At 48.7% G+C, this 14,263-nt stretch overlaps 1 protein-coding gene across 1 annotated transcript in view; it reads right to left on the minus strand.

The window, feature by feature from the left end:
* The window catches only part of TRANK1 (tetratricopeptide repeat and ankyrin repeat containing 1), a 67,493-nt gene that overhangs the window by 37,570 nt on the left and 15,660 nt on the right, over positions 1 to 14,263 (minus strand). Inside the window, exons 8-12 of the mRNA XM_082639856.1 lie at positions 13,284 to 13,454; positions 6,406 to 6,567; positions 5,612 to 5,866; positions 3,616 to 3,792; positions 93 to 2,981 (exon numbers count right to left, since the gene is read on the minus strand). Coding sequence (XP_082495982.1) covers positions 93 to 2,981; positions 3,616 to 3,792; positions 5,612 to 5,866; positions 6,406 to 6,567; positions 13,284 to 13,454 — 3,654 coding nt within the window. The remainder of the gene's footprint in view (positions 1 to 92; positions 2,982 to 3,615; positions 3,793 to 5,611; positions 5,867 to 6,405; positions 6,568 to 13,283; positions 13,455 to 14,263) is intronic.

The following is a 14,263-nucleotide window of genomic DNA, read 5'->3' on the forward strand; positions in this document are numbered from 1 at the left end:
ACCCAACAAAAGCTAGGCCACAGCTTCAAAAGTAGCCCAAGGTCAGTGCCCAAGCACCTCCCCTGTAGGGAGAGCCCAAGGCCTGGACGTACCTGAGTGGGACCTGTAGTTCTGGTACAGCTGGTAGATCTTCTTGGGCTTGCGCACCGCATACCGCTTGTCCATGGTGTTCTTGCTGGCATAGTGGAACAGAGAGCGCAGATCACTGAAGCGGAAGGCCACGCCCTTCATGATGCTCTGAGCCGTGTCCCCGGTGAGGAACATGGCGTTGGGGTCATTGATACATTTCATCAGCAGCGCCAGCTCCGCTTGGGTGAAGTCCTGGATCTCATCACCATAGAGCTCATGGATGGACCATGGGAGCACCTTGAGCTTCGACAGCCTCCGGGACAGGTTGTATAGCACATCCTCTTCATCAAAGTACCCTTTCTGAGACCTGATCTGCTGATACAGGCAGAAGAGGCCATAGATCTCACTCCGGTCTTCCTTGAAATTGGGGCACCGCTTCCGCCCTAATTGCTTATATGCTTCTTCTGTGAGTCTCCCCTGCGGGCAGCTGAGGGCCTCAAAAGACCCCTTCAGAAAAGACTTTATTTCTTGCCAAATCAGGGCAGGGTTGTAGGAAGTTTTCCCTTTGATCATTTTGGGCCATATTTCATTGGCAAACACCTCAAATGTCACGTACACCCGGGGGTCACTGTCACATGGGCGTGTCTCCACAGTTGTTTCCTCCTCACCATAGTCCCCGTCTGCCTCAGCCTCCTCCTCATCTTCCTGCCAGTTGGTGACGGTCAACTCTTCCTGCATGGACCATCCTACGATGGATCTTTTCAAGCTGCCGTCTTCATTTCTCAGAAAAAATGGTTTGGGCAGAGAAGCATCGAGCAGGAGGAGCAGCTGCTTGGAAGTGACAAACAGAGGAAAGTTCTCATCCCGCAGGTCCTGGAGTTTATGGACATTGGGTTCCAGTGGTTTGTAGTGACTGGTGGCCTTGGTAGACTTGGAAAGCTCAATGAAATTCCTCTGCACCTCCTGGCACAGGACGTGGTTCTTGGTCACGAAGATCTGATGTAAATGCTCCAGCTGGTGGGGCTGTTCTGGGGTGGGTCCTTCCACCCCTTGTTTGGGGTCCCCTGGCTCCCCACTGGCTCCCCCTGCACAGGCTTCACTCTCCTGCTCCTCTTCTAGGCTGTCCACTGTTTGCACCTCAGTGGGTCCTTCCTCCTCATCCTCGTCCTCCTCCTCCCCACCTGGACCCTCCTTTCCGGGTTCCAGTTCCAACCTTCGCTTCAGCCAGATCTGCCTGGCCAGCAGTGGGCTTCCCGCCTGCTCGGCTTTCTCCCAGTAACCGTGGAATTTCTTCCACAGCCTGTACAAGCAGCAAGTCGTCTTGCCGGTGCCGCTCCGCCCAATGAGGATGATGGTTTCCGGTGGCCTGGGGTTGAGGTCGATCACCGCGTACTCGAGCTCGCCCACTCGGAAGGGGTACTCCACCGTGGCTGTCGTGTCGTTGAGGATGTTGGAGGCCATGCTGGTGCTGAAGCTGTGGAACTTCATAATATTATACTCTGTCTCCACCGCGCTGGCAGGGGGGAAGTACTCAGGATCCACATGCGCCCCGCCTTTCTCGGCCTCCGTGTCCTCCACGTAGCAGCGGGGTATCCGCTTTTGGATTTTCATACTGGCGGACACCTGGTCCTTGTTGATACCCTTCAGCTTCTTGCGCAGGATGCAGGACAGGCCCCGGTTGTAGGCGCTGCAGATGGCCCTGATGGAGTCCGACAGTTTGCTGTGATCTAAGATGATGTCCCAGATCCGGATGATTTCCGTGTAGACCTGCCTCGCCTTCTCGGTAGGGTGCACGCTGTGCTCCGCAGCCATGATCTTCTCGGGGTTCTCGCTGCACCGTGGGGAGAAGTCAATGGCGAGCTCCCACAGCATCCGGGCCCCTTTGTCCAGCTTGGCCTCAAAGAGCTGGATGCTTCCTTTCAAGTTCTTCAGCCGCTTCCGCAGGCCCCTGGTCCATTCACCATTGCCGAGCTGCTGGATGGCGAGGATAATTTTCTTCTTCATGAACTTGGTCATGACCTTGCTGGACAGCTTCTTCAGCATCTCCGAAGTGCACTCGATCTCCCACGTCATGTTCTCGAAGTCCAGGAGGCAGGCCTCCATCTCCGGCATGTTCTGGTCGTCCTGGTCGTCGCTGCCCTCTGTCCCCCTGCGACCAGCAGGCACGAGCTGCGGGGTCCCGAGGCCTGCCTGCGCATGTCCCTCTGCAGCCTCAAGGACTGCGGGGTTGTTCCCGCTGCAGTCAGAGCCCCCCGCCCCCGGGGCGCCCTGTAGCTCCTGTTTCTCTCCTGCAGTGCCAGCTTCTGTCTCCAGAGGCTCGGAGTCCTGTGGACAGTCCTCCTGGAGGGACGGATCCAATTCCACCTGCTGAATCAAAGCCGTGATGTCCTGCACAAGGCGGTCTCTCTGTGAACAGGGCCTGGCAGCCCCAGGCTCTGGCCTCGTAGTCTGGGCATCCGGCAGGGTCTCCCAGCTTTCAGGGACCCCGGCTCTTCTGGGTGGGGCTCTTGCAGTGCCGCTGCAGGGCAGTGACTTGAAGGAGCCCTTGAGTGGAGCTGTGTGAGCCAGGGCTGCACAGCGCGGGGGCTTCCCTGGGTGGGCGGCAGTGTCCTGTCGGCCCCGGCGCCTGCTCTCCCCCAGGGCTTTGTTCCAGGCCAAGAGCAGTGCGTCGTTCTTCTTCACCCGGTGCCGGGCGTCTCTGCCTTCCTTGTTCTTCAGGTTGAGGTTGATGTCAAACTTCACCAGCAGATCTATCAGCTTCCCCATGCGCTTCAGCATGCCCTTCTGGAAGAGGATGTGCATCAGCGTGTTACCGCTGTTGTCCTGGATATTAGGGTTGAGGTAGTAAAACTCGGTGGGCTTGGACCAGAACAGATCCAGCAGGTGGCTGAGGAAGTTAAAACCGATGTCAGCTGAAAGACACAAAAGTCCTGTGAGTGCTGAACAGCTTTTCTGGGCAGCAGAGATGCCAGCCGGGGGTCCTCAGAACACAGAACTTCCCCAAGGATTTGATAACCCAGTGGTTCTCAACTGGGGGCGATTTGCTCCCCAATGGACAGGTGGCCGTATCTGGAAACATTTTTGATTGTCACAGTTTAGGAGGTGCTACTGGCATCTAGTGGGTGGAGGCCAGGGATGCTGGTAAATATCCTACAGTACACAAGACAGCGCCCCCAGCAAAGGATTTATCCTGCCCAACTGTCAATAGTGCTAAGGTGGAGAAACCCAGAAATCACCGTAAATATTCCAGTAAGAGCCTTTAGGTCAGGACCCTTGAAATGGTGTAAATAAATGGAAAGTATTTGCAGCTATGGACAGCCGATTCTTAAGTTTGGAACTTAAGAATCCTCCTCCATCAACCCACCCTGACGGTCACTCCTTCCCATCAAGCTATGGGTGAGGGGCCAGGAGATACAGGCCTGGCCAAGAAATGGGCCTTTTCCAGATGGTTAGTTTTCCCAGTAGGAAAGACCAAGGAGCACAGCATCCATTCTAACACCCAGCTTCCTCCTCAAGAAAAAGACTGCTTACAAAGTAAAGGCCTACCTTTGATATCTAGAAAGATGTGGAGCGCGGCATGCAAAGGAGTGTCGCCTTCCGTGAGAGAAATGCTACGGGGGTCCGCACCCTTGGTCAAGAGGAAGAAGGCCAGCTCAAAGTCCCCGTGCTTCAGGCACATGGCAAGCGGCTGCTCCTGGCTGCCCTGGAGACCCTCGGGCGAGGCTGGGGGAGGCAGAGAGAAGGGCCCGGTGAGCAGCATCCCTGAGCCAAGGTCAGCAGGGCCCACCTGAAGGGGGCGGTACCGATTCTGCCCTTTATTCCAAATCAAGAGGGGGTGCTGACCTGACTTCTGAGAGCCTCCTGCCACGCCCCCTTTCTGGGAGGCAAGGGTTTCCCAGTGCCCTTGGAGGGAAAGCCTGCCCCCTTCAGGTGTCCTGTCCCTGGGCCTCACCTCCTCTGTCTCTCCATCTCCCTCTCCCACTCCGCCATGGAACCACCATCAGCACTGGAGTAGGGATGGCATGAACAACGGAACTCCCCGTGTTTGCCCAACACAGTCCTGGACATACACTCAGTGACCAGGACGTGAGCGTGCTTCCCACATCCTTTGCTTCTAGGAAGCTTCTTCCCGAGAATGCCCATCGGCCCTGATTTGCCACATTCCCTGACACATCCCCACTGCCACATTACCTTCTTTTTAGCTCAGTCCACACCTCCCCTCTGCGCTGCAAGCTCCCTGACCTCCACCCCCTGAGGACTGCAGCCCTCCTGCATTGCCACCCACCAGCAGCCATATGTTCACTGTCCATCCTTGGGCCCTGGCACCTGACCCCGGGGAGGCCCTCAATAAGTGCTTGCTTCATCAGGAACAAAACAGGAGTTCCCTAACCGCCATCATTTCTGGGCAAAGGTAGTAACACTCCATGCAAGGAATGGGTTTGAAGACATAAACCACAGGCGGCCTTCCATCTATCTCCTGAAACCCGTGGGTAGAGCCAACGCCTGAAGGCGTTGTAAGTCACTTTGAGAGTTGGGACCAATGTGGCATCACTCCTTCTGAAGGTCATTTCCCCTTAAACGGCAAGGCAGGCAGAAAACCACACAGCCAAGGCGCTCCGCCAAGAGTCTGCATCCATGAATTCATTGAATATTCAAAACAGCTCTTAGAAAGGGGGACTAGTTTCATTCCCATTTTATAAATGAGGAGACTGAGGCATAAATAGCATGCCCAAGGCTAGTTAGTAGTGGCCTAAGTGGCGGGGGGGTAGTGGGGAGCGTAAGGAGGAGGTTAGTGCTTCCAGATTCGTTTTAAAATAAAACCTGATCCAGCAAGACTTGTGCACACTCCAGACATACATCCAGCCAAGTCTGATTGTACCGATTAAAATAGCAGATGTTTCCACCCACCCATTATTTGGCTGTTTCTTTAAAAAACAAGCATCACAGGGCTTCCCTGGTGGCACAGTGGTAGAGAGTCCCCCTGCCGATGCAGGGGACATGGGTTTGTGCACTGGTCCGGGAAGATCCCACATGCTGCGGAGCGGCTGGGCCCGTGAGCCATGGCCGCTGAGCCTGCACGTCCAGAGCCTGTGCTCCGCAACGGGAGAGGCCACAACGGTGAGAGGCCCGCGTACCGCAAAAAAAAAAAAAAAAAAGAAAACAAAAAACCCCCCAAAAAACAAGCATCACAAATCCCAATCCATGGATCAGAAAAGAATATCACAGAGTTTGACAAGGACCCATGTGGCATACTGAGTGCAGGGAAAAGTCCAGTCGGAGGTTGGGAGGAAATGACCGCTGTGGCTACACCAGGGCCCAGGCCCCCTCCACAGGCCTGAGGTTTCTTACACAAGAGAGAAAGGGAAGAATTCACAAAAATGCATCAACCCTATCACTGTTTCCAATGAGAAGATAGGGAGGAGGAAGAGAATGAGGCAGAGTTTAAAGGAGTCTCTGAAATCAAGCGAAAAGCCCCATGAACTGCAGCACCTGGACTCCCCTGGGATGTCCCCCCGGTGCTGACTCAGCATCTGGGACTCACCTCCGTGGTCTATCAGGTGGCCCAGGAGCAGGGTCCTCCGCTGGTCCCAGGTGCTGAGGTGGGGGAGGATGGCACAGAGGTCGAGGTTCGAGAGGTCACAGTCTTTGATGAGACAGTCCCCAAACGGTGGCTCCCCGCTCACTTTGCGGGTCAGCAGCAGAAGCACTTCAGGCCATTTCTGTTTTTCCAGTAGAAACTTGATGAAGGCGTTGGCACAGTCACGGTCAATGTCATAGACCAGGTCGGGAGGGATTTCTTTCAAAAACAAGAACACACCACACTCCAGAAAAAGATTCACGTGATTTCTGTCCCCAGCCAAAACCCAACACACAGGGACATCATCACCCCAAGTTACGGATCAGTATTTTTAAGACGTGGGGAAACCATAAACAAGTACTTAGTTATTTGGGTCATGCTACTCAACCACGGGTGAACCTCAGTGTCAGCACTGGTGTGTGAGCTTCTTGGGAAGGTTGGAAATACCCAAGGAGTGTAGAGTGCTAGCCAACAGAAAAGAGAAACATCTGTGGTATTTTAAATAGGATAGTATATGCAAATTCCAGGAGGCTGCATGAAAAACTAATAAAGAGGTTGCCTCTGAGGATGAGATTTAGAGACTGAAGTTCAGGGGTGGATAATCGACTTTTCACTGAAGAATGTTCTGTGTTGTTTGAATGTTTTACATGTAGATCATGACATTTATTTTTTAATCAATGTTTAAACAGATAGTAGAAAAGAGTTTTAAGGTGCATAGAGCATCTTTGAACACTACTGAAGGTTGTGAGAAACCTTACCTTGCCGAGAAGAAAGAAGGCGCAAGAACCTCTGAACCACTTCTTGCTTCAGAAATTTTTTCTGCAACAAGGGGCTTCCTGAATTCATGTATGTCACTAGCTGCTCAGAGGCCTTCCGGAAAATGTCGCCCTCGCTAGCTGGTGCCCCGCCATTGCTCAGTCCTGCAAAATACCCCCGAATGATGCTTGTGACTGCAGAGATCACAGCCCCGTAGATTGCAAGGATGACCACACCTCTCCACTCCTCTGTGGAGCCAGGAGACTTTGAATTGCCTGTTCTCCTCCCCGACCCTGACTCTGGCCTGGCTTCGTGACCTGCTGTGACCAGGAGAATGCAGCAGATGTGATTTTTGTGCCAGTTCTGAGCCTGGGCCTCAAGAGGCCTTGTTTAGTTCTATTCAGGTCCAGGCTAGATAAGAAACATCATAAAACAAAGAGGAATCAGTTCAGTTGTCCAAACTGAGCCCCATAGATGTGAAAAAGCCCAGCTAAGATCAGCAAGAAGCAGACACTTGAAGGAGTTCTGTTAAGGCTATGAGAACTGCCCATCCTCAATGGCTGAGCTGCAGGATCATGAGCTAAATAAGTGCTTGTTGCTCTAAGCCACTAAGTTTGAGGGCTGTTTGTTATGCAGCAATGGATAACTGATACAACAGTTCAGGGAAGTGATGGCAGGAGGGTGGCTTACTGCAGCAGCAACATCCATCTACATGCCAGCCACCCATGCATCTAACTGGCAAGTGGAAAAATCCAAGAGTAAGGAGCCACCTCTCTGGCCATAAGAGGGAAAACATTATCCCCTTGGTTCAATTTACTGAGAAAGTAGTCATGATTAGAAATCAACCACTGAAGAAAGGTTGAAAAAGGGCAAATGTTTTATTTGGTATCAGATTATACACTCAGAAAGCTCTCTTGGTTAAAATGGAATCCTACTGAACAGATAACTGGACATCTGTTTTCACACCCAATGAGATGGGCCTGGCCCACAGCATAAGTGCTATCATGTGATGAACAGGTGAACGCATGTTCAATGTCAAGTTCTAACAGAATAGGAACACTTTAGGGATGGAAAAATAAAAGCATCCCATTATCATCCACGTCTCCCACAGCAGACCCTGAGGCAGGGATTTGTGTGCAAGTAGTTTATGAAGGAAGAGACCAGTGAGGGTGGGGGGGATCAGGTCAGGGTCGGGGAGGAACCAGGCAGGGTGTGAGCTCAGGCTGAGTCCCACGGGGTGGGGGTGGGGGTGTGCCTTGCCTGACTCCTGGGGGGATCTGGAGTGAGTCACACCTCAGAGCTGTGCCATCCAAGGCAAGAGAACCCGGCTTTCAGATTCTCACCTCTTTCTGCCACTGGCCACAGCCTGCCTTGGGAGGATGTAAATTCCCAGGCACTTCTGGTTTGAAGGAGCCTGAGCAAAACAGGCGCCATAAACCCATAGGCTGTTCTCCTTGAGAATGAGCCTTAGGTGCTGGCTTTGCAAAGTGAAGGCACACCAGGGAGCACACAACAATGGGAAAGGACCCAGGGGACCCAAGCAGAGTTCCGATGTCAGCTGCTTGCTTTCCGATACACACCTGGATCACCTTTCAACAGATCAGAGCACCAGAAACACACACTCCCACACACACACACCCCAACTTCTGGGGCAAACGCCCACTGCCCTCTAATCAAGAGACCTTCCGGTGCCAGATGGAAGCAAGAACTAACATTAACCCTAGCACTAACCTCCAGAGAAAAGGAAATGGAAAACCTTGGCAAAAGAAGACTATATCACCTCAGTGAGCTGCCTATTCTGAGGCAAAGAACATGAACTGTGTGGTGTAACAATGATCGACTAGCACCCCTGGGTTCGGCATCCCACCTTCATCCTAGAATGCCTATGAAGACACAGAAAACAGTGAAAACTCACGAATCAGGAAAATAGGACGCTTGGTAAAGGAGGAACTTCCTTCACCACCAGGCAGATGCAAACCTGCCACTTGTCCCCCTGCCTCATGCCTCAGGGCATCATTCCTCCACCAGGGCAGTTAGTTTAGTACAAAAGTCACTTGAAACTGAACAGAAATATACCAAGCTTGACAAAAGACACAATTAGATGCAGTTGTATACTAAAGGCATGGTTGTGTGGTTCAGAATAATTAAGAAGGTGGTCAGATCAGAGAAGGGTCCTGAAATCAGAGAAGAAACCAGAGTGATATATCAACAACATAAAAAAGCATAGAAGGAAAGGTGTGAAACACTGACAATGGTAGCCCTGAGTCAGCATCTCTGGATAGGTACCGGTGATTTGTTTATTACTCTGAACTTGTCTGTTTTTTTTCTTTTTTTTTCTATATTTTCTATAAGCTTAATAAGAGAGAAAAGAAACATCAGGATATAAAATAGCTTATACATGATAATCACAGGTTTTTAAAAAAGATGACTACGTAAGTACTGAACAGCAACCAAAAGACTGGATAAAAATATGCCAAGGTGTAATTACAATAAATTTTTGTTTTTATATAAAATGAAATTTTTACAAATTTTCTACAATGATCATATTTAGTAGATACATACAAGCAGATTTGAAATTAAAAATTAAAACTACAAGAGATCTTCCGAAGCTGCAAGCACTCAGAAGTGTTAGAAAATAGAAATAAATCATTTCAAAGAGATTTTGTTTTTGCATGAAATCTTCCTTTTGAGCTAAAAAAGGTGAAACTGGTAAGTTTTATTACATATATTTTATCAATTGAAATTTATGTAACCATCTCATTTTTATAAAAGAAAATAAAAATGTGTAACTATAAATGCATGGAATAAGAGTAAATGACTAAATCACAACTATACTAATTTTTTCAGGCAGGTGGGCTTATGCAGAATTAATATTTTCTTGTTTTCCTTTCCTACATTTTGTAAATTTTCTTTTTTAAAAAATAATCTATTGCTTTATAATGAGGAAAAAGTATCATCAATACCGCACATCTGCATTTACTGAAAACAGGGCATTGTGTGGTGCTGAGGGATTTGAGGATGGCACACCATGGCCTCTGAGTCACAGGCTCCATTTATTTGGGAAACAGACACACACAGAAGGTTCGCGTCCTCTTAGTGCAGAGCTAGAGGCCCCTTAACAGAGCAGAAAGCAGCTGGTGCCCAGGGGAGGACCAGAGAGAAAGGCTTCAGAGGCTTGGATTCGTTCTTACTCTGAAAGGCCACGCACCAGTGAATCAGAGAAAATCACAAACAACGAGAAAAACAAAGACTCCAATCTTGTTGGTCTTGAGGACAGTCGAGCATCAGCTGCTGGAGAAGGTGGACATGCTGCCATCTAGTGGTGGCTGTGAGAGGCCGGGAAAGACAGGTAACCCTGACCACTCAGGTTCACACCCCCACCCTGCCCATTCCCCGTGGGGTCTGGCTTCCCCCAGCAGCTAGTGAGAAAGGCAGAATCAGCAGATATTTAAGATTCTATTATACCAGGAAACTGAAAAAAATCAAAACTTTAAAAACAAAAACAAAAGTGCATGACATGCTAAAGTCTACAGCATTCTAAGAATTAAGATTAGAATTAATGAACAATAAATTTGCAAGCGCATCAGCCATTTTCTACCATTCAATGGTGGTCCTTCTCTAAAAGCTTAATTTAAAACCTTGAAATTCATTGGCAGAGAAATCTGTTTGGTTAGTTTCAATTTCTCAAACAGTAGAAAGCATCCTGAAACTGAGGTTACAGGTATAAGCTCTCAGGAGGCCTCTCACAATAAGTTATTAATTACACCACCTCACAGAATTACAATTCCTTAAAGCAGAAGTCATTTAAAAACTAAACATGGGGCTTCCCTGGTGGCGCAGTGGTTGAGAGTCCGCCTGCCTATGCAGGGGACACGGGTTCGTGCCCTGGTCCGGGAGGATCCCACATGCTGCGGAGTGGCTGGGCCCGTGAGCCATGGCCGCTGAGCCTGCGCGTCCAGAGCCTGTGCTCCGCAACAGGAGAGGCCACAACAGTGAGAGGCCCGCGTACCACAAAAAAAAAAAACCACTAAACATGACATATCACAGCTTTAAAAGAACATCCCAGAAAAACAGGACTCTGCAAATACATTTATTCCCATGTTCTCACAGAAACAACAGGAGATATTTTAAATAAATGAATAAAAATTAAAACATAGATGGGGAAACGGGGCAGTGTTAAAGGAAAAGCAGCTTCAATCTCCCTCACATAAAACTTTCCTGATCCTGAAAATTGCCACGATCCCCAGCCTGGAAGGGTGCCTCCCACTCTCCCCACCACACACACCCCATGTGCTGCCTACAACCTGCCGCCTACTCACCCATTCCAGTGGGGGAGTGTTTCTGGAGAAACACATCCAAATAACTTCAATAAATGCACACTAACCATCTATTAAGTATTAATAAGTCTAGTTGTTCATTCATAAATACAAACCATCCAAAGATCAGAAGATAAAATAGGAAAAGCAATAGCACAAAAGAGAAGCAAGAAGAGGGATCAACTAAGCCCCCAAAAAACATAAATAACTCACAGAAGAGAGGACAATGGTCATTAAAAAAATTCTCACCATTTTTTTTTTTTTTTTTTTTTTTTTGCGGTACGCGGTCCTCTCACTGTCGTGGCCTCTCCCGTTGCGGAGCACAGGCTCCGGACGCGCAAGCTCTGGACGCGCAAGCTCCGGACGCGCAGGCTCAGCGGCCATGGCTCACAGGCCCAGCCGCTCCGCGGCATGTGGGATCCTCCCGGACTGGGGCACGAACCCGTGTTCCCTGCATCGGCAGGCGGACTCTCAACCACCGCGCCACCAGGGAAGCCCATTCTCATCATTCTTAAAGGCCATTCAAGAAGAAGTGGCAAATGTCAATCAAGCACAAGTTGTCACAGGTAGGAAACAATCAGAGAACCAGAAAGAGTTCTTAGAAATGAAAACTGAGTTTCCAAATTAAAAAATGCAATAGGCAAGCTAAATTATAAAAGGAAAAGCTAAAGTCCTAGTTAAAGATCTCGAAAGAAAATGTTAGGGAAAGTAGAGAGATGTTATAAATTCAGGAAGCTCATCCACGTGAAAGTGGTGACAAAGAGATGCTGGAAGTGAACGAAATTATAGAAAATAGTTTCTCTGAGCTAAAAAAAAGTTAGATTGAAAGAGGCCAGCAGGTACCAGACAAGAAGAATGAATAAGGACCCACATCTAGACACATCCCAGGGAAATTCCACAACTCTAAGGACAGAAAATTCTAAAAGGGAAAATGAATGAAACTGACATCTAATCAGTAACGGAGGCTAGAATACAAAGTTGTAAGGAAAGAGGTTTTACAGAGTATTTCATAAGTCTAAGAGACCCCAGATTATCAGACACACCAGAAAACGCTGCCATTAAACTGTGACATGTCACTGATTGTGAAACACATTCCAGTTTCAAAGATGGCACAATGTGGGGGGAAAGTGCAACTGAGGATCGATAAAATACAATGCCTATCTGCAGACCAATTCTCAATCTAAGGATAAAGACATTTTCAAAAACACCATAAGTCTACTATGCATATCTCCTCCATGAAAAACTTACTGGAGTTGGTACCTAGCAGAGTAAGAGAAAAATCTAGACAGACAGTGTGAGCCACAAGAGCCACATATGAGCGCAAGAACTAAAAGAAGCATAATACATATGTGCTGGGGCTACCGTCTAAGTTCAAGTCTAAATAAAGTCTAAAAATATATGTGTGTACATACATATATACACATATACAATAATGTGTATGTATATGGTTCATCAAGCCAGGATGCTCAAAGAGTATCACATTTAAAGGGTAAAGTTTTCGGGGCATTTGGTGATTCTTTTTTATGGGTCCAACTATGCTACTATTTGTAGAAATCATACTACCATGTAAATGTGATTTAATGGTTTTCAATGTTCAGAATCAATCTATAGATGAAACACAGAAAACCCAGAGTTAAGGAATAGGATGTAAATGACAGAAATAACTTTACTAGACAAAATTCAACAACGAGGGCTGACTTGTTGCACTTTACCTTATACAGCAGTTAGTCCATATATGCCGTCCCAAACTGACAGATCAAAAAATAGAGCTATAGGGCTTCCCTGGTGGCGCAATGGTTGGGAGTCCGCCTGCCGATGCAGGGGACACGGGTTCGTTCTCCGGTCCAGGAAGATCCCACATGCCGTGGAGCGGCTAGGCCCGTGAGCCATGGCCGCTGAGCCTACGCATCCTGAGCCTGTATTCCGCAATGGGAGAGGCCACAACAGTGAGAGGCCCGTGTAACGCAAAAAAAAAAAAAAAAAATAGAGCTATAAGTATAGTTTTTTGTTTTTGCGGTACGCGGGCCTCTCACTGTTGTGGCCTCTCCCGTTGCAGAATACAGGCTCAGGATGCGCAGGCCCAGTGTCCATGGCTCACGGGCCCAGCCGCTCCGTGGCGTGTGGGATCCTCCCGGACCGGGGCACGAACCCGTGTCCCCTGCATCGGCAGGCGGACCCTCAACCACTGCGCCACCAGGGAAGCCCTATAAGTATGGTTTTAATTGTTAGCTATGGTTGTTTCTGAAAAGTGGGCTTGATTTTTGTTATCTCATGTTCTGTCTGAATTTTTTCTTTCTTTCTTACTGTGTGCATGCATGGGAAAAAAAAAAATCACCCTTACTGCCCAAAGGTAGACTTGCCAAGTTTCCAGAAAGTGGTAGACACTCTCACAGTAAAAGTTGTCTCATTCTATCTTTCAAAAAAAGCAAACAAGGTTTCCAAAGACTGGGGGGGGGGGTGCTCACTTCCATCTTCATGTACCAAGAAAAGATAAACTGATTTATACCTAATGGCACAGAACCAGTTTTGCCCCCTCTAAAAAGTTAATTCCCTGGAAACTGTACCTGAGAGGTCCTTAGAACATGCTGCCAGCTTTGCCAAGTGACTGTTGATTTTCTCAATGGCTCTGAAGTTCTTGCTCCTCTTCAGGACATCCACGGCAGACTGGGACTGTCGATCCAGCAGAGTGGGGTCTGCCCCAAAGCTCAGGAGCATCTGCACATCGTCTGTTTGTCCTAAAGCAGGCCAAAGTGAGAAGCGGGGTGGGGTTTGTCATGGCTTCTTCCATAAGGAGACGTCCCCATGAGTGCACTTCCTCCCAGTTCCCGGCCTGAGCAGCCTGGGGCAAGGGGACCAGTGTCCCTCTCTGCTTATAGAAACTGACGGCCTTGGGCAATTCAGCCACGTCCCCAGAGCAAGGAGTCCTGTGTGGAGTGGGAAGGACAATAGCTTTTAAGAGGTTCAGAAGTGCGCTTCTCTCTACCTTTCTCCCTTCTCCTTGGCAACAAGCAAGGAGAGGGGGAATCTGGTTACTAGGCAACAGTTACAGCTGTAAGGATGACAGCAAGCTGTGACTTCAGATTTCTTTATTCCCTAGAGAGGAAACAGAATATACTCCCAGAAAAAAAGCCTGTCTGGAGACAAGAGAAGAAAGTGGCAATTGCTTTTGCATCAGAGTCTTCTTGTCACTGTTTCAACCCTTGCACCTCCACCTCTGGCTGCCAGCTCCATTTGCTGCTTTGACGTATCTATTTGCCAAGCATCAAGGTGTCTCTGTGATCACAGGTGCAACAGATTTCAGAATGTAACAGGTGTATCCCTGGAGGTACCAAGACTTATGTGAGCAGAGGGTTAAAGGAATCAATGCCCAATTCCCAGCTTCCATACCCGTGCTTTCCTAAAATTCACCACCTTAACAAAGCACCTCCACTCCAGGTATCGTCCTGCTGGTGATGCTCTCCTTCCCCATCTCCCCAGTCACAACTGCTTTTCTCCCATTTTACAAAAATAAGACAAAATTAAAAAGTCATACTTCTTACCCATC

The sequence above is a fragment of the Mesoplodon mirus genome (genome assembly GCF_964341445.2).
Source record: "Mesoplodon mirus genome assembly, chromosome: 12".
Lineage (NCBI taxonomy): Eukaryota > Metazoa > Chordata > Mammalia > Artiodactyla > Ziphiidae > Mesoplodon > Mesoplodon mirus.